Genomic DNA, 21,175 nt, shown 5'->3' on the forward strand with positions numbered 1-21,175 from the left:
ATGGATCCATCCTTACTTGTATCAACAGTTCAGGCTGGTGGTGGTGGTGTAATGGTGTGGGGGATATTTTCTCGGCACACTTTGGGCCCATTAGTACCAATTGAGCATTATGTCAATGCCACAGCCAAGCTGAGTATTGTTGCTGACCCTGTCCATCCCTTTATGACTACTGATGGCTACTTCCAGCAGGATAAAGTGCAGATACTAGTGAGATGTACCTAATAAAGTGGCCAGTGAGTATATATCTTTTAATTACCAGATTTACAAGTTTTTTTTATTTACTGTCGTAAATACACTTTAACAAAGTGATTTTTATTGACATTTTAGTTTGAAAGAATATAATGTATAAGAAATAATAATAATAATAATAATAATAATAATAATAATAATAATAATAATTGCTGACATTTATATAATGCTTTTTGGGGGGAATCCTCATCCACCACCAGAGAAATAAGTCTATAAAATAACAGATTTGTACCGTAATTTACAACATCACTCCACACAATATATCAATTTAAACCATTTAAAATGTCAATAAGCGTCATCATGCAATACAAAATCATAAATAAACAGGAACAAATAAAAAATAAAAACATGAAATCACAAAATACAAAAAGCTGCTAATTTACAGATAAAAGCAAAACAAAAACATAAAAATGAGTTATGTATAGTAATAATATAATGACACAAAGTGAAAGGACTATGGACCGTTTTGAGGGATGTAAACAATAACAATGGTCCTAATGTATTTCCTGTATTACATTTTGAATTTTCATAGCTTCCAAGAAATCAAAAAGGTCCACATATTGCTAAATTATGTTACGGCAGCCATTTTAACATTAAGATATGATCAAATTGCCTTTTGTTACAGTTATGAAATAGTTTGGAAACAAGCAGGAAATGTTCATGGGCCAGTGACATTGCTGCATTGAAATGGTCTATATATTAAATTTTTGTATAAAAGGCTTTTTTGGGGGACAATGACAGCTTCAAGACACCACTTGTACGGAGAATGAATTGTGTATGTCTGGTTATTTTTCTCCGAGTTCAGAATGAAGGCCAGGTCTATGTGGTATCTGTCGTAGCTTTAAATTTGACTCCAATATTTTGCTCAATTCTTGTTCATGATAACTCTAGCATTTTCTGTTGACAGATGTAAAGAAAGTATTACCTTTCAGCCCTTCTTTCTCAAGTAAATTGCACAGCTATTAAAGTAATGGAACTGTGAACTCAACATTGTAGCAAAAAAAATTAGGCACATCATGCAAAACACCAGATTTAGATTCTGATTTCCATCCTCAGTTGGCTGTCCTAAAGACCAGTTATAGAACTGAGTTGATGCATTTTCTTCACTTGATGAAGTGTGTTTTTCTTTGTGTATATGGTTTGTTTTGTGACTGAGCAATTCATCATCTTTCCACAAAAACTACTAACATTAATCTACTATACATAATGCTCAGCTTATATGAGTACACCCCTGACAAAACTCATTTCAATGAATATTTTTTATAAGATGCTTTACAATATTATATTTTTGCTAGGGCTGCTCGATATTGGAAAAATCTGACATAGATTTTTTTGTTTTGCTGCGATATTGTAACGTGGAGACTGACACAGAGGGATCCATCTGCAGTATGTTTATTAAACACAGTTGAATCAGAAATACACACCAAGTGTTGTTAGAAACACTTACATGAATTTCGGGCATAAGGAGTCGATAGGCAAGTGGAAAACACTCGTTGGTCGTTGGAACAGGCATAGATCAGGGCTGGCGGCGTAACTCAGAAACGGAGAGGAAAGCAGAGGGTCAGGGCAGGCAGAAAGGAAACCAAGGTCGAGAGCAGTCCGGGTCAGTAACAGGAGATCAAACAGTGGATGTGTAGAAACGCTCGGTAATGTTGACTGTGCAAACAAGACTTCGCAATGAAGTGAGTGTGTGTGCTGCTTATATGTGTGTGTGTGTGATGCGAATCAGGTGCAGCGCAATCAGTGACAGGTACGGGGCTTCTGGGGGATGTAGTGCTAAAAGTCCGGTGAGAGAGACCTCTGTTGGCCAGTGAGGGGAATGACTGGGACCGAGCTGGTGACAGATATAAATATAATATTTTTTAATCAGATGAATTGAATAGCTCTATTTGGAAAGATTTCATCAATTTAGATGGACTGGGCTGATCAAGTTTTTTTCAATGCAGTGCATCTGCATAAATATAATAAATTATTAGCAAATAAAAAGTCAAATAAACAGTGCTTTATGCTTTTCTGGGGAGTCTAACAGTAGTCAAGTATTAAAATTGAAGGACCTAAAGTAAAATAACATGGTCATTATTGTATAAATTATCTTATACAATAATATAAAAATAGGCTACACAGTGGCACAATGGGTAGCACATTTGCCTCACAGCAAGAAGGTCTCTGGTTCGAGCCTCGGCTGGGTCAGTTGGCATTTCTGTGTGGAGTTTGCATGTTCTGACCGTGTTGGCGTGGGTTTCCTCCGGGTGCTCTGGTTTACCCCACAAGCCCAAAGACATGTGCTGTGGGTGAATTGGGCATCTACTCAATTCAAACATTTTGAAGCCAGAAGGAGACAAAGCAGGACTGTGCGAGGATATCAAGAAGAGGGATTATTCTGGATTATTTCAATGAAAAATACAAAGATCCTGCCACTGACGAGCTGCTCACCTTAGCAACATTTTGGACCCACGGTTCAAGACCACCTACATGTCACCTGAAAAGTTGGAGGAAGTGAGGAGCAAAGTAGCTACAGAAACCAAAGCACTGGAGGAGAAGACAGCAATAGATGCCTCTTTCACAGAGGACCAAAGCAAGAGGGAAACTAGCACTGCTCCTGCACAACTGAAAAAGCCCAAACACAGCCTGGGCAGTTTATTCAAAAAGTGTAGCAGTGCACCACCAAAGCAGCAGGGCATTGATATGGAGCTAGATGGCTACCTGCTGATGGTAACGGCTGACAGTGACTCTGATCCACTAGAATGTTCCCACTTCCCGCGCATTAGCCGTCTGGCAAAAAAAATACTTATGCATCCCAGCCACAAGCTCACCCTCAGAGCGTGCATTTAGCACAGGGGGCAATATTGTAACAAGCTCCTGGGCATCACTGAAGCCAGAAAATGTTAACCGGCTGGTGTTCCTGGCAAAGAACTTGAATGTCTAGTTTCATCAGAGTTCAGATGAAGAGAGAGTTAGTTTTTGTACAAAGTACACATAATTACACTGTTCTTGTTATTACACTGCTAATGTTTGTTTTGTTGTACACTATTAAGTAAGATCTTTAGGTTTTTTGCAATGCATAATACTCTCCCATGTCTCTTTTTGATAAGGATACCTACCATTTACTTATTATATTCTAAAAATATTAACTTTATTCACATACTAAAGGGACAGGACAGGCTAATCCTCCCAAAATGTACCAAAAAAAAGTAATACTATTGTATTATACCGTCACCATTCAAAAGATGAAAAATACTGTGATGTTAATTTTAGGTCATATCACCCACCCCTATTCACAGGCTTATTAAATGGTATATGTAACGTTCAGTCTCAAAGTGTTATAAGTTATAATAGGCCCAGAGGAAACCGTGACAGAGGCTGTTAAGGACTTTTTTCATCCACAATTTAAGGCAAAATAATAATGAAGTTCAATTTTTGGCAACTGCGAACTTCTTCGGCAATACTTCAAATCACGCTAAGACAACCCAGACAATAAAACGTTAATTTTTAAAAGGACTTGTTCGCCTTTGAAGGGGAGTAAATGGCGCCTTCTCGTTTAAAATTTGCCTTCTGTGTTGACTCCGGAGCGTCAGGCGCATGTGCAGGGTAAACGAAATCTCTGGAGTCAAGTGAACTATCTATTAGCTGAATCAACAATTTTTTCTATGTTAAATCAGTGAGTTACCATGCTATTATTTCAATCAACATAAACTAAAAATAATTTGTTATCTCAACTACATTAGTGAATCTAAGTTGACTTGACAAAAGAAAATACATTGTGATAACAAATCATGGAAATATTTTTTTACAGTGTAAGCTAATTGACCACGTCTACATCTATCTCCAGTGTTGTGTTTGCTGATGGCAGATCTCTGCACTTTTGACTATGTTTCGTTAATCAAATCTGCATATGCATCCCAGCTCTGCTAACTTACTTGTTACACATAGCCAATACAATAAGCATTTATTTGTTTTTGCGTAATAGTTTGCATAATACCTAGTCTAAATGTAAATAGAAATGGATTACTCTCTTTTAATGAATTCAAAGATATCAGGCTTTTTTGCATTAAATGTTTTTGTTTTCAACATGAAGGTTTAACACAATAAAATGAGATGCTGATTTTGACAAGTTGAGAGTTATTTTGATAATCAAATAGCTTATTTCCATTGCAGGTGCTTTGCATATTTTCACTGGTCAGAACATCTTGAAGACATTTTGAAACAGTATTTAAGCAATATATTATACAATCCTAATTCCTGCATTTTTAAAAATGTAATAAAAGCAAGATTATGCTATTTGGTGATCATCTTAAAATTTTATTTAACAGACAAAAGTACAAAGTAAATATTTTGAATGTTTTCGGTGAGCAAATAAATTATAATCTGGAAATATATACACTAACTTTTTTAACAATACAAAAGTTTTAGTTTTAAAATGAACATCATACATGAACACACACACACAGAGAGACACACACACACACACACACACACACACACACATATATATATATATATATATATATATATATATATATATATATATATATAAATAAATACAGTATGAGACCATTTTTTTATTACTTCTTTGGATTTGCCACAGTACTGTTTATTGATGTCAAGATCCGCAAAACAAAACAATTCATACCTATTTTTTGGTTTCGATTAACCAAACACCATTAAACACAACTACATTAATTCTGTTATTAACTACTTGTTAATCAGGAATCTAACAGTTTAGCAACGTCAGGTTATGTTTGAGTTTCAGTCACTTGGTGTTGCACACTGAAAGCATATTTTCCAAGTTCAGTTTGTACAGATTAAAGAGACAATATGTGCCAGTTCAATGTCCCGACCAGGACCATTAAATGTTGCCTAAAATATCGAGGGTCTGGCTGCTGACCGGTTGCACATGCAAGCTGAGACTGCATGCAATGCTTTTAATGTTTTCACTTAAACTCACCCCTCACAGTCACGTCTTTAAGTCTATTTAATGCATGTGTCTAAGACTGCTTGTCTGAGATTGCCTGTGCCAGTCTGCAGCCAGATACTTTTGAAAATATCCAGGTTTTGGATCTGACTGAACATGGCATGACATCTGTAAGAAGCAGAAGCAGAAACGGACGGCTTCTTATAAAATATAAAATATTTTAAAAATAAAAAGACAGCTTTACTGTAAAATATGCTGCTCACACTGTCCCAACACAAATTGATTAAGTTAACTTAATGCATTTAAAAAAAAATCTAAGTGGATTGAACAAAAACAATTGAGTTATCACAAAAGACGTACATTAAGTGTACATTTTTAATAAACAAACATCTCTAATATAGACTATACATTATATATACCTTTCTCTCATCTCAATGCCTACACATTATTGGACAAAATGTTTCAATCATTGAAGGTAATAAAACAGGAAAACAAAGTCAAACATTGAAATCCTGCAATGTATGGTCACCATAGTTCATTATTTAGTCTAGAGATTTTATAATCATTCATTTTTAAATAATAGATACGTCCACTAATGCCCAATTCCCTTGAAGTATAACTCAAACTTTTAAACTCTATTTGCTTTGAGTTTGTGTAAGGTTTATTTCAAAGAGATAAACTGAAGATTAAGGTATTTTTCTACATTCTTCTTCTGACTTTTCCGTATGGTTGTTTTGCTGATGAAACACCTCTCCGTCTTTACTCTTTATCCAGCTTATTTTGCTGCTACTTTCCAGCTCCATGCTCTTCAGCCTTTTGGTTACCTGGAAACCACCAAGAAAGAATAATAATGATAATTAAGAATAAAATTCACATGAGAGGCTATATTTTATTTATAGCCCTAAACCAAAACTAGACCAATGTTTATGATACGAGTGGTGTTAGTAGCCTTTAATGCAGAAGATCAGAGGAATATTACTGGAAAACAATAACATTGCAATTTGCCTAGAGCTACAGTATGAACACGTGTAAAATTTTGCAGAGATTGGTCTGGTCTTGGTCTTGGTTTTTTATATAGGAAGGATCTCCTCAATATAGCAATTTACGAGACAAAACTTCCATATATTTGGTAATTTATTTAAGCTTAGTAATTATAACAAAACTGCACAGCAGCTATATAATCTGCAGCTACCTTTAAAAAAACAGTTCCAACATGTCTTTACCAGCTGATTCATTTACATATTACTGTTTGGAGCTTTTTTTTTTAAATAAAGGGCACCCATGATGAAAATCAACTTTTGGAAGCTGTTTGGACAGAACTGTGTGTATAGTGTGTCCACAGTCATACTGGAGTGATATAAACACAATAAGTCTCTCTTTTAAAATTTCCTGACATAAAAATAGGATCCAAATCCTTTGCAGCACACCACAACGTGATGTAGGATTGCTGTTTTCCCTGCCCACCAAATTAATTGACAATCGCATGTTAACATGTCTCAGTAGTAACACTTATAAACATATCCAAATGACAGAACTTGCACAAAGCAACTGGGATTAAAAGACCCGTTCAGCTCGCTGTGATCACCTGCACCTCGAGAGTGAGTTTTACAAGTTAAAATGTTTTTAAATCAGTGCATGTTTGTAATAAATACAGTAAAATTGATTTGTAATTCATCAACACAGGAGCTTGTCAGCACAATTATATAAAAAAACCGTAAATCCTGGTTTGTGCTCGTTAAATCAGGTTTATTTTTTACAATAACATAACGGATATCTACACAGCAGTGTATATTAATGTGTATACTGTCACATTTGCCGTGCAAAAACAGTGCAAAGTTAAATGCCTGCACCGTGTGTGTGTTTATCACAATCTGTTTTCGTTGTACGATATATTGCACCAAAATATATTACGATAAAGAATATTATTGCCATTTTAAGACACTCATTAAATAATTCCAGAATAACAATATAATATCATCACAATGCAAGTACACTCATCCAAAGAACACACAATAATCAATTCTTAAAAATATTTAATTTAATTATAGTCATTTTAACAGTTTAATAATTAGGCATTGGAATCAGAATGTGAAAACACACATCCTAAATAAATAATAATAATAAATGTTAACAAAAAAGTGCAAGGTAAAAAGTAGCAGAGGCTTTAATATCTGCTACCAGATCCATTTTCAGTTGTCAGATACCCACATAAAAATATACTATAGTATTTTAGAGTAAGTACTATACTGTTTTTTTTTTTTACCATACTGACACTGACACCTCTAATAGAGATAGAGATGTTGCACAATCTGCTAAATTGTTGCTAGAATTGTTTTTTATGTATGGGCAATATATATATATATATATATATATATATATATATTGCTTCACCAAAAATGATTGAGGTCATGTCCATGTGTTGTTGATATAAGTCGATATATTGATTATATGAGTGTGTGTGTGTGTGTGTGTGTGTGTGTGTGCGTGAACTTTGTAACATTGTATGTGACTCCTCGTTGCAGAAAGGCTTGAATTAACTCTACAACATACATCTAATAACTATTGGGAAAGTTCGTACTGTAGTATTTCTTGTGAATAGTAGATCAGCTTCCTTCTTATCTGTCACTGTGCTGCTTATCTAAGGTGAGACGCTGCAGGAGATAGAGACATGCATAGTGAGAGATCTCTATGGGGCCCTATCATACACACGGCGCAATAAGCAAGACGTGTTTGGCGAGATTTGTTGCTATTATGTCAAGTTGCTGCTGTTGCTATCAGACCAGCGCAATCCTTATTTAAGTCTCTTCACATACCTATAGTACTGATTGAAGCAAATTATCTAAATGTATTTATATGTATTTTTATATTCTGGGTAAGGCATAAGACAAATTCATCCAATTAAAATTTGTCAGGCCGACAATTCCCAAAATTCTGATAAGTAGCCCAAACTGTCTGTCAACAAATGTAGATTTGTACATCTGTGCACCCGTTTACCCAGATCCGCCTTTTGCACGTGCACGCGTGCCATGTTCACAACACATGCACACGAGAGAGCCAGTGACAGCAGTAAAATCAAATGCTGAATCAAAACATTTTAAAATCCTGAACAGCCGCAAAACTATAAACCTAGGGGAAACACTGGCTTCAATTAACTCCACAACAAATACATCCAGCAACCAGTGGGAAAGATCTTACTACAGTATTTCTCATCAGTGGTAGATCAGCTACCTTCTTATCTGTCACTGTGCTGTATATCTGAGGTAAGATGCTGCAGGAGATGGAGACATGCATAGTGATAGATCTCTATGGCTCTGACACACGTGGGAACGGTGGGCGGGGAGAACTAGCTCATTTGCATTAAAGGCACAGGCAACAAAAACAGCTACAATGTGCACAGAGCTGAAAGTTTGCACAGGGAAACCATGACATGCTGTCATGCATTTTTTGTGAATTTGGAGCAAAGAAATGAGGGTTGTGTTTGTTTGAGTGTTGATTTAAAATATTCTCAGATAATTAATCACCACTTCTTTAAGGCAGACACAAACCTGATTCAGAACGGCAGTCTGGAGTGAAGAATCATTCAGTTTGCAATTTCCATCACAGGACAATTTCAGTCTGACAGTCTGCTTTCTGATTAACTTATCATCTATAAAATGCAGATTTAAAGTCATCTTCATTATCATCAACATAACTTCAGAACAACATCAAGTTTGACATGAGGTTTTTGTTTCTGTAACTGGTTAAACTCACCTCCATAGCAGATAAACGGCTGCTGTAGATCACAGCTGTATGGAGCCCATTGCCCTGAATCATTTCTTGACATGCCGACACAGTCAGCAGATCCTGCACTCTGGGATGGTTGACCAGGTGCCCAGTATCTGAAGGAGCGATTCCATTTGTCTGACCATTCCCAAGAGTCCCGGTACAGACCAATCCAAAGATGGGTATACTTGATCACTATTTTGACTAAACTGATTTCTTGATCTGCGCTCCTAATGGTAACCAGATCCAGGGAATTCTGTCTGCAATAAGTCTGTGCCTCTGACCAGCTTTGATCAAGTAATATTATGCCATAGTTACCTCTTGCTATGAAGAAATTCAAAACAACACATTTTAGCTTTATATATAAGAGACCACCTAAAAGGTATTGACTCTTTTTTAGATTTTCCATAACATTTTTATTGAGTAAAATGTTAATTTCACATCTTTTGCATAAATTACTGATGTCATGTCTTCAAAGTTTGCAATTATTTTACAGCATCTAGAGAAATTATAACTTGGTCTCTTAATGTTAATGTATTGAAAAGTTTTCCATCCTGGGACACAATGCTATACTGTAAGCACATTATATTGCCATTTAGTGTTGCTGTCAGGAACTATTTTCCTAGCCAAAGAATAGCATTTACTTTTTATGATACTGAAAAGATACCCAAGACTATGCAATTATATAAGAGACAACAGTACCTTACTTATCTTTTTACAGATATTTCAATATAGTGTTTTAATAAAAACATTTAACTCACAATTGACGCATAAGGAGCCCCTCAGATCCGAACATTTAGCTGTCAACCAAGTTCGGTTGAGATAAACACAATCATTTCCACTGACTGGTTCTCCTGGACCCCAGTCATTGTACTGTGCGATTGTATCATCTCCAAATGACCAAACCCAGCGTTTCTGTGTCCCTCTTTTAAGTCCAATCCATACTGATCCATTGTATCCAGCATCCACTGAATTTATCAGCCTGTTCACATCATCCATGGTGTCTACAGTAGCCAGATCAGTGAATCTCTCTCTGCAGTAATTCTGAGCATCTGACCAGGACATTCGCAGGTTCATATAGTTATATTGACGAGAAACAGCAGAACTGCTCCAGGAGAGCCCTGTAAAAACCAACATGTTAAATCATCTATATGTCTACATCATCATAAATACAGATTATAAATGACCAAACCAACCTGACAGTATCAGCAGCACAAACAGACTCTCATCCATGACTGCTCACACAGTATGCCACTTCTGTAAGTGAGACATAGGACATGGAGCAAACTTACTGTGGTGTTATTATATATATATATATATATATATATATATATATATATATATATATATATATATATATATATATATATATATATATATATATACCAATATAACACCAATTCCAAAATCAACAGACATTTTTTACAATGAGTTTTTTGCATTTTGCATAATTTTTACCAATACATTTCATTTTGTGAGGAGACTTAAAAAACAAAATAGCATGATCATGAATTGGCCTATGAATTCATGAGGGAAATCTACATATAACTAGATTTGCACAGAATATTTTATAATTCTACACATGGTCTATTCTCAGCCTCAGACAGCACAGCACTCACAAGTCGAGTCTTCTGATGTTCACCAGCTACTGATGTAAACCTTCTCCAGTGTTATGTTTTCAGTCAACTCTCTATATTTACACAGAGATTAACAATTTTTTCCATCACCCGAGGAAGGTGGTGGACATGCAAAAGTGATTTGAACACCAAATCTTATTTTTTCAATTTGTTAAGCTAATGAGGTGTTAAATCACCCCATACTATAACACTCCCAGCTCTCTTTGGTCCATTTCGATTAAACACACCCATGAACAGCCAAAGTAGGTAGTTTTAACTAGAACAGAATAATCTGCAATGTGGACCACACCTTAAGCCCTTTAATCTAACAAATCCCATATCTCTCAGAAATTTGTTTATGAGATGTTTTGGAAATATGTTAATACTTTCAGGTACCAACAAGAGTGATATGCAAATTTTTGTGATGACATCTTGTCTCTAAATATACTAAATATATTCAAATAACTTATTTTCTTTTGATCTACACATTTTACCTTTGTGAACAGTTTCAATGTTAACTTTGTCAATGTCATATCACAAATCAAATTAAAGTCTTGCCTGTTTTGTTCAGTAAACTCAGATTTACAGCTTCTTACTGTCACCTGATGGCGGTGGTGGACACGCAAAAGGGATTTTAACACCTAATCTCATTTCTTATTGGTTAAATTATTCATGTTTTAAATCATCTCATATTTTAAGTCTCCCTCTATTCAGTTAGTATCACAATTTACACAACTTTTAAACTTCACAAATGATGTTGTGGAAAATATGGTAGTACTTTCAGCAACCAATAGGTTTGCAGAGGGCATTTCACAATCCCAGACCAGGCTGTATCCTAAGCAGCTGCTGTGGTGGTCATGGAGGAGTAGAGAGCATACGTTCTGATTCCTGTGAGACTCCAGGGACAGACGAGTCTTCGCTGACATCCAGCGCTCTCCAGCCTAGACTGCAGCTCTTAACAAGACGTTTGGCCACATGAGAAATGGTCGAGCCCAACTGAGCCTGGTTTCTCTCGAAGTTTTTTATCTGCTTTATGCTTTCCTTTCTTAAGCGCTGGAATGGCTGCCCATTCATTTATAAGTGATCTAATTTCATCCCCAGCAGACATTCATCTTTACACAGACGCCACCCCCTCCGTAGGCTTAGAGGGATATTATCAGGGCCGCTGACTCGCTACAGACCGACCATATCGCTGAGAAATATATGGTCCACCTCCAAGATTCTCGTTCACTGTTACAACGAAGCCGGTGTTCACTGCACTAATAAAGGGCGTTATCATTATCCCGCTCTAATGCTGCTTCTCCATTGCTTCATTTGGACTTCAGCCAAAAAACTATTTATTATAACTGTTGTACATGTTCCTGATTTCATAAGTAAATTGCTGACACTCTTTCTAGCTTTTATTTCCAGAAACTGGTACCAGAAGCCGAGCCGCATCCGACCCTATCCATCCTTCTGAGATGATATTCCCATAATATCTGCATACACAATTTGCATCATTCATATATATTTTTAACTGTAGAACATCTCAATAATTCCTCACCACAGAACGCACCCAAACATTTAATTCCCTTCATTCATAAAACACTTCATTCCCTAATTTCCCCGCTTACAATCAGTCTATTCATCACATATCTCCATTCACACAAACACATCCAAGCCAGCTCTATCAAAGCTATCTAAGCAGGATACAAATTTTTCCACAAGTTAACATATGGCTCCACATCTGATTTGATTGATCTGTTCCTCAAAGGTTCCAAAATTACAGTAACATCTAAATTTGATTCTAATATCCACCTCACCATCTCAGATCTAACTTTGATTGACGAGGAAACATATCCTTCCTCCTCAAACAAAGTAAAACAGATCAATCCAGAAAAGGACACTACATCTACATTTTCAATATCCCTTCCCCTACAAGCCAATTCTATACACTCCTACACCATAGAAAAACTCTAAGCTTAAGTACCCTCTCCCCCTTTTCATGGATGACACAAATCACCCAGTAACACTTTTTTGGTTCCAAAAACACCTTAAGGCAGTCCTCCACCATTCAGGCTTCGCACCAGAATCATACTCTGGTCACTCATTCAGAATCGGAGCCACAGCAGCACACAAAGTGCTATCACAACAGTACATACAAACACTGGGAAGGTGGTCTTCCGACGCCTTCAAATCCTACATTCGCCTTAGCTACAGACATCTCAAAGGTGCAGGCTCAATCCAGCCACATCAACCTACCAAGGGCGAGTGCACGACCCAGCCACGCCGGCTTCCCGAGGACGGAGGCGCTACCCAGCCACTTCAACTTCCCAAGGGCGTGGGCACGACCCAGCCATTTAACCTTCTTTCTTCCTTCCAGCTCTGAGTATCACTCAGCTTTCTCCCCTATTAACTCACCTAACTCCCGCAGGAGTTCTTTCCGCCCACGCCCCCACTGTCACCCCCGTCCCCCCTGCCGCTGCCGCAGGAGTCTTCACTGCCCCCTATATATATATGCACCTAATTTGTCAATTATTTATATATAAATAATATATATATAGTACTATCACTCCCAAGCTCTAGCTCACGCAGGAGTTGGTCCCGAGCACTCGACCCCCACAGGGGTCATCGCCCAACTGCCACTCACCCTTCAGCTGGGGCCTCCACCTGCCCTTCCTCTTTCCCGACTCCAGCTGGAGATGGCACATACAGCTCAATCTCCCGCAGGAATGCTCACGAGCTTTGATATATATATTCTTGAAGTGAAGTTTCACAAGCTAATTTCGAGAAGAGCATGTGATATGGTTGACTGCATCTGGTCTCTCATCTACAATCATTAGTTAGCAAATCAGATTAATCCATACTCACTATAAGTAGCCTAGCAAAAAATCACTCCCTTATCTTTGTTTTCCAAATAAACCCCCCATCAACCCCCTTCTCCCCCTTTCCTCCTTTACCACAGGGACCTCTCGAGAACCACCTGATCTCGTACTCCACTTACATGTTCTATTGACCAGGCGGGAATTATCTCCGAGCTCAGGGTTCTCTCCCGGGACAGCATGCCAAACCTGCAAATAGCATCAAGCAATATCTAAGTGTGAACTCTTGAATTATGCTATTTGACCACGTCTTCATCTATCTCCAGTGTTGTGTTCGCTGATGGCAGATCTGGTGTTTTTGACTGTTTTATTAATAAAATCTGCATATACATCGCAGCTCTGCTAACTTGCTTGTTACATGTAGCCATTACATTAAGCATTTATTTGCTTTATTGGTTCAGAAGAGTGTGAGAGTAATTTCCATGAAAGTGAGACTTTTTTTTCAAGTGTTTGCATAATACCTAGTCTAAATGTAAATAGAAGGGACTACTCCCTTGTAATGAATTCATAGATATCAGACTTTTTTGCATAGTTTTTTTTCAACATCCAGGTTGTTAGCACAATAAAATGATATGCTGATTTTGAGAGTTATTTTGATATTCAAATAGCTTCCATTTCAGGTGTTTTGCATGTTTTCACTGGCCAGGACATCTTGAAAATCATTTGAGACAAGAATAAATCAATACATTATAAAATTATAAGCAACATTTTTAAAATTGCAATAAAATATACAATATATAAAAAATGTTCCAGTTGGTGTTTATTTTAATTTTTTATTTAATTATCAAAATGACTAAATAAAGATTTCCAGTGTTTTCAGGGAGCAAATTAATTGTATATTTGAAAAAGAAACACATATTGATTCGGATGTGAAACTCAAGTTGAAACTCAACTTTCCTTTTAATAAAATGTTTGCTTACAAAGTTTTCTGGAAATTGATGATACAAACTGTTAAAGTTTCAAAATGAAAATGCACACATGAACACACACGCACATGCACACGCACACACACACACACACACACACACACACACACACACACACACACACACATATATATATATATATATATATGTATGTATGTAAGTATGTAAGTGTGTGTGTGTGTGTGTGTGTGTGTGTATGTATTATTGCTATTTTGGTTATTATTGCTTCTTTGGATTTGCCACATTATGTATTGATGTCAAGATCTATTTTTCCTTTTTTCACAAAACAAAAGAATTCATACCTATTTTTTGGTTTTAATATTTGTATTGTGTGTTAGACATTATTGGTTCTCTATTGCATAAAGTATGACAATTCCATGAATTTTAATATCATAGGTATTTTATATATTGTAAATTTATTTCAGAAACACTTATCTCACCATCACTGCGCACAATGGGAAAGTTATTTGCCAACTAATAGTCATTATCTAAAACACTTCTGTTTATATGCCAAAACATTGATGTGTATACTGTAGACATCATTGCATCATCAGTTGCAAATTTGGTAAAAAAATTTTTTTTTAATATATCTAGGCATCAAAAATATGGGAATGGTGCGCAGCAACATGTTAAATTTCAAGTTAAATTAATTCAAACTAAATCATTTTATGTACAAATCTATAAAAATGTAATCACAAGTCATTTTTAAATATAAGAATGCTCACTCACTCACACACTAACTCAGACACTCACTCAGACACTCACTCACTCACTCACTCACTCACTCACTCACTCACTCACTCACTCACTCACTCACTCAGACACTCACTCACTCACTCACTCACTCACTCACTCACACACTAACTCAGACACTCACTCACTCACTCACTCACTCACTCACTCACTCACTCACCCTTCTAAATAGAGTGGAATAAAAGTATCCAGACAACTTAAAAGAACAGATGACTAAAAAATGAAAATTCTGTCATCATTTACTCACTCTTTCCTTATTCTGTGTTTCTTTTTTCTGTTGAACAAAAGGTATTTTGAAACATGTTGGAAATCTGTAACCATTGACTTTTATGGTATTTGTTTTCTTCTATGGATGTCAATAGTTACAGGTTTTTACCATTCTTCAAAATATTTTCTTTTGTGTTCAACATTTTGGAACCACCAAAGGGTGAATACATAGTGAGTAAATCTTCAACTTTGGGTGAACTATACCTTTAAATATAAATTCTAATGAAAAAAAGCATTTAAACAGCATTGAGTACAGTTTAGTGAAGGTAAAATCTAATAATGAAAGATTTTTATTAAACCAAATTAAAATCAAGATACAGAACTACATTTCAGAAAAAAGCACACAAACACTAACAAAACACCATTAAACACGACTACATTAATTCTCCCTCATACTACTTGTTAATCAGGAATCTAACAGTGTTTATTGATTCAGGTTATGTTGTAATGAGTTTCAGTCACTAGGTGTTGCACACTGAAAAGCATGTTTTCCAAATTAAGCATAAAGTAAAGTAACCATATGTGCTGATGTAACGCCCTGACCAGGATATATGTTGACTAAAATATCCAGGTTTTGGTTTTGACTGAACATGGCATGACATCTGTAAGAGATGTAGAGAGTAGACAGCTTCTGCTGAATAGTTCTCGTGGTTCTTTGATGTCAAACTGTATACAGTGATTGGCCTGTGCTGGGACACTTCAATAAACAAACATGTCTACTATACTGTATACTTGTATTTGATCGCTTTGACCTTTCTCTTTAGATACTCAGGCCTACACATTATTGGATTAAAAACTTTTCAATCATTGAAGGTAAGAAAACAGGAAAACAACGTCAGACCTCAAAAATCCTGGCATGTATGGTCACCTGAGTTCTTTATTTAGGAAACTAGTTTCATTGATACCTAGAGAGTATGCCCAATTCCCATAAATGTAACTTTAACTTTGAAGATTAAGGTATTTTTTAACATTCTTCTGACTTTTCCGTGTGATTGATTTCCTGATGAAACACCTCTCCGTCTTTACTCTTTATCCAGCTTATTTTGCTGTTACTTTCCAGCTCCATGCTCTTCAGCCTTTCGGTTATCTGAAAAACCACCAAGAAAGAATAATAATGATAATTAAGAATAAAATTCACATGAGAGGCTAGATTTTATCTATAGCCCTAAACCAAAACTAGACCAATGTTTATGATATGAGTGGTGTTAGTAGGCCTTAATGCAGAAGGTCCGAGGAATGTCACTGGAAAACATTAAAATTGCAATTAGCCAAGAGCTACAGAATGGACTCGTGTAAACATTGGAAAATCTTTCTGTTCAAGTGCTGGAGAAAGCTTACAGAAACAGTTCATTTTTTTGTCATTGTTTGTGCTCAAAATGTGATGGTTCCTCCATGTTTGACAGTACCGTTATATCCTGATTTGTCAGTTGTTTCAGTTTTTAAAGGTCTCGTGAAATTAAAATATAAACTGTTTTTGAAGTTAGTATCAGTAAGTCTAATAGTGACACAATTTCATTTAGAAGACACAAACATTCAAAGCTTGCAATTCATCACTTCCGCCAAATGGATCAACGTTTTTTTGACATCACCTCTTAATTCAGTTAGTCATCAGATCTTCTGACCAATCAAATGCTCTCTTGGTTCTGATATGCCCCGCCCCCTTCAAGATGCTTCTTGTTTGCTTTTCATTTGATGCTCTTGAGCTCAACCACTCTCACTGGCAGAACTGTAGTAATAACGAATGGATTTTGGCTGTTTTAAAAAGGGGAGGAGCTACGCTTTGTTCTGCCCCATTTAAACATTTCAGTTTAGATTACATCAAACATCGAATAAAACATGCACATCTTAAAGCACTTCATTGAAGCTTTAATAATAATAATAATAATAATAATAATAATAAAAAGAAGAAGAAGAAGAAGAAGAAGAAGAAGAAGAAGAGGAAGAGGAAAAATAAAAGAAGAAGAATTTTTTATATTTATAAAGGGATTTCTGAACACTCAAAGCGCTTTACATATTTTTGGGGGTAAGCTCCTAAGCCACCACCTGTCTGCAGCATCCACCTGGATGACATGACGGCAGCCATTTTGAGCCAGACCTCAGACCACACATCAGCTTGTTGATGGAGAGAAGACAGTGTGATGAAGCCAGTTATGATATTTGGGTGGGTTAGGGAGGCCATGAGAGACAGAGGCCTGTGGGCAAATTTTTCCAGGATATGGGGGTTAAACCCCTTCTGTTTTCAAACAACATCCTGGGACTTTTAACGGCCACAGTGAGTCAGGACCTCGGTTTAACATCTCATCTGAAAGAAGGTGTTTACGCTGCAGTATAGAGTCCCCATCAATATACTGGGGTGTTAGGACCCACACAGACCGCAGGTTGAGCTCGTCCTGCTGGTCTCACTAACATCAACAACCTAGTTGTCCCATGTGGTCTCCCATGCTGATACTGACCAGGTACAGCCCTGCTTAGCTTTACTGGGCGACCATGTGAGAGGGAGCTAGCTGCCAGCTCATTTCAATAGTTTCAACAGTTTCAATAAACTAAAATTAATTATACTGAAAGCCTTGGATAGATCAATAAAGAGTTTTACACAGAAATGACCTGATATCATTTCCAACTCTTCTTGCAGCTGGTGGTGATGGGGAGAGAACCCCCTCATGATTGTGAAAAGCTTAGGGTGTATAGGCATACACAATACATACTCTATATAAATACACACATTACATTACATTTGCAGCTGTGGTTTGCAGCAGTGCTGCTTCCGAAAATCAGTCTGATTAGTTGATAAAATCAGCTGCTCACTATACTGATGACAGACATCTAAATTCTTTAACAAGATACAGCGTTTAGAGATTGGCCTATAATTACCTATATAGGAAGGATCTCCTCAATTTGACAATGGGTCAAAAAAGACTTTCATATATTTGGGAATTCATTTTAGCATAGTGAAAGATTAGAAATACACTGCATAGCAGCAATTTAATCTGCAGCTCAAAAAGAAACCTTTAAAACAACAGTTCTAGTTTGTCTTGACCAGCTGACTCAATTACATATAACTGTTTGGAGTGTTTTTAACCTGAAATATTGAAAGTGATTTAAAAATGAAATGAAATGCGTTCTTCTGTTCTTCTAATTTATCAGATGTGACCCTGGATCACAAAACCTAAGTGATACGTGTGAATATTTGGTAATTGAGATTTTCACATAATCTGAAAGCTGAATAAATAAGAATTCTGCCAAGGTCCTGCCATGTTTCACAAAACTATGACATGCTGTTATGCATCTTTGTGAATTTGGAGCAAAGAAATGAGGGTTGTGTTTGTTTGAGTGTTGATTTAAATTATTCTTTGATAATTGATCACCACTCCTTTAAGGCAGATACAAACCTGGTTCAGAATGGCAGTCTGGAGTGAAGAATCATTCAGTTTGCAATTTCCATCACAGGACAATTTCAGTCTGACAGTCTGCTTTCTGATTAACTTATCATCTAGAAAATGCAGATTTAAAGTCATCTTCATTATCATCAACATAACTTCAGAACAACAGCAAATTTGACATGAGGTTTTTGTGTCTGTAACTGGTTAAACTCACCTCCATAGCAGATAAAAGGCTGCTGTAGGTCACAGCTGTATGGAGCCCATTGCCCAGAATCATTTCTTGACATGCCGACACAGTCACCAGATCCTGCACTCTGGGATGGTTGGCCTGCTGCCCAGTATCTGAAGGAGCGATTCCATTTGTCTGACCATTCCCAAGAGTCCCGGTACAGACCAATTCAAACAGGGGTATAATACCTGATCACCATGCTGACTGGATAGGTTTCTTCAGCAGAATTCCTAATGGTGACGAAATCCACGAATTTCTGTCTGCAATTAGTCTGAGCCTCTGACCAGCTTTTTTAAAATTTTGTTAGACAGTAGAAACCTCTCGCTATGAAGAAATTGAAAACAACAAATTTTAGCTATATGTATAAAGAGACCACCTAAAAGATAATATCTCTTTTCTGGATTTTCCATAACTCAATTTTTATAGAGTAAAATGTTAATTTCACATCTGTTGCATAAATTACTGATGTCATGTCTTCAAAGTTTGCAATCATTTTACGCAAAATCAGTACATATAAACAGCATCCGGAGAAATAATTACTTTAAAATGGTCTCTTAATGTTAATATATCGAAAAATCAATGACACATTTGAGTATGTTTGAGTATATTTTGTAGTCCCTGTTTATATTTGAGCTCCATCCTACATTGTATTTCAATTTAGTGTCGCTGTCAGAAACTATTTTCCTGGCCAAAGAATAGCATTTAATGAATCTTTAAAAAAGGATAATACATATTTTTTTGGATTAGTACATATTTTTTGGATGTAATGTATTTTATGGTAACCATTTTTTGAAAGTAATACGGTACCTGAGACTGCGATTATATAAGATACAACAGTAGTGTTTTAATAACAAAAATATTTAACTCACCATCAATGCATAAGGAGCCCCTCAGATCTGAACAATTAGCTGTCAACCAAGTTCGGTTAAGAAAAACACAATCATTTCCACTGACGGGCTCTCCTGGACCCCAGTCATTGTACTGTGCGATTGTGTCTTCTCCATTCGACCAAACCCAGCGTTTCTCTGTCCCTCTTTTCAGGCCAATCCACACTGATCCATTGTATCCAGCATCCACTGAATTTATCAGCCTGTTCACATCATCCATAGTGTCTACAGTAGCCAGATCAGTGAATCTCTCTCTGTAGTAACTCCGAGCATCTGACCGCGACATTCGCAGGTTCATATAATGATACTGACGAGAAACAGCAGAACTGCTCCAGGAGAGCCCTGTAAAAACCAACATGTTAAATCATCTAAATGTCCACATCATCATAAATACAGATTACAGATCAAGTCTAGTTGAGCTTTATTGTCATGCTGCTTCGTGTGTGCACAGGCAGTGGAACAAAATGTCATGCCTCGCTGGACCATGGTGCCACATAAATAAACATAATCATGAATAAGAACACAACTGGACACACTGGACGTAAGGGTATTTTTAAAGCTATTTAAACAAATAACCAAACCAACCTGACAGCAGAAGCAGCACAAACAGACTCTCACCCATGACTGCTCACACAGTATGCCTCTTCTGTAAGTGAGAAATAGAACATGGAGCAAACTTACTGTGGTGTTATTTTATATAAAAAATGCACAACAATTAAAAAAAAACGCATTTTCTACAGCATTTTTTTGCATTTAATTAAACCCCAAATCTATTTGTCTTCATCTTTTAGTTACCAACACATTACATTTTGTGAAGAGGCTTTTTCCCTAGAAATCTATATAATCATAAACTAGCCAATGACTTGCACAGACTATTTTATAGCTCTCCGCGTGCTCTATCCTCAGCCAGCGCAGCACTCGAGTCTCTCAACCTCTAATGTTCACCAGCTACTAATGTAAACCTTCTCAAGTGTTCTCAGATATCACAAATTAAACACTTACCTGTTTTGTTCAGTCAGCTCTATATATTTACACAGAGATTTACCAATTGTTCATCTGAGGTGGTGGACATGAAAAAGTGACCAAATCTTATTATTTTTTTAAAATTTGTTAAACTAATGATGTTTTAAACCACCTCATACTAAAACACGCCTTGCTCTCTTTGGTCCATTTTGATTAAACACACCTCTAAACAACCGAAGCTGCAATACGGCCCAGACTTAAGCCCTTAAATCTAACCAATCCAATAACACCCAGACATTTGTTTATGAGATGTTTTGGAAAATATGTTAATACTTCCAACTACCAATAAGAGTGCAGTGGACATTTCATA

At 36.5% G+C, this 21,175-nt stretch overlaps 1 protein-coding gene across 1 annotated transcript; it reads right to left on the reverse strand.

Moving 5' to 3' along the window:
• Nucleotides 1-5,217: 5,217 nt before the first annotated feature.
• On the reverse strand, nt 5,218-20,464 carry LOC130238516 (uncharacterized). The gene is made up of 10 exons (XM_056469566.1): nt 20,428-20,464; nt 19,825-20,184; nt 18,941-19,068; nt 16,327-16,433; nt 15,890-15,948; nt 9,685-10,044; nt 8,912-9,247; nt 8,707-8,807; nt 5,879-5,985; nt 5,218-5,329 (listed from the first exon to the last, which is right to left on the reverse strand). The coding sequence occupies exons 1-10, from the start codon at nt 20,462-20,464 to the stop codon at nt 5,218-5,220; spliced, it is 1,707 nt and encodes a 568-aa protein (XP_056325541.1).
• Nucleotides 20,465-21,175: the final 711 nt, after the last annotated feature.

Source organism: Danio aesculapii, chromosome 2, assembly GCF_903798145.1.
Source record: "Danio aesculapii chromosome 2, fDanAes4.1, whole genome shotgun sequence".
In the NCBI taxonomy this organism is placed as follows: Eukaryota; Metazoa; Chordata; class Actinopteri; order Cypriniformes; family Danionidae; genus Danio; species Danio aesculapii.

What these genes read in the sequence shown, in the direction of transcription:
- LOC130238516 (XM_056469566.1), bottom strand. Translation starts at nt 20,464, where the DNA reads ATGGGTGAGAGTCTGTTTGTGCTGCTTCTGCTGTCAG. An exon ending in GAAATCAATCACACGGAAAA is followed by an intron (nt 15,949 to 16,326) that starts GTCAGAAGAATG and finishes CATCTCTTACAG; the next exon opens with ATGTCATGCCATGTTCAGTC. An exon ending in CAAAACAACCATACGGAAAA is followed by an intron (nt 5,330 to 5,878) that starts GTCAGAAGAAGA and finishes TGCTTCTTACAG; the next exon opens with ATGTCATGCCATGTTCAGTC.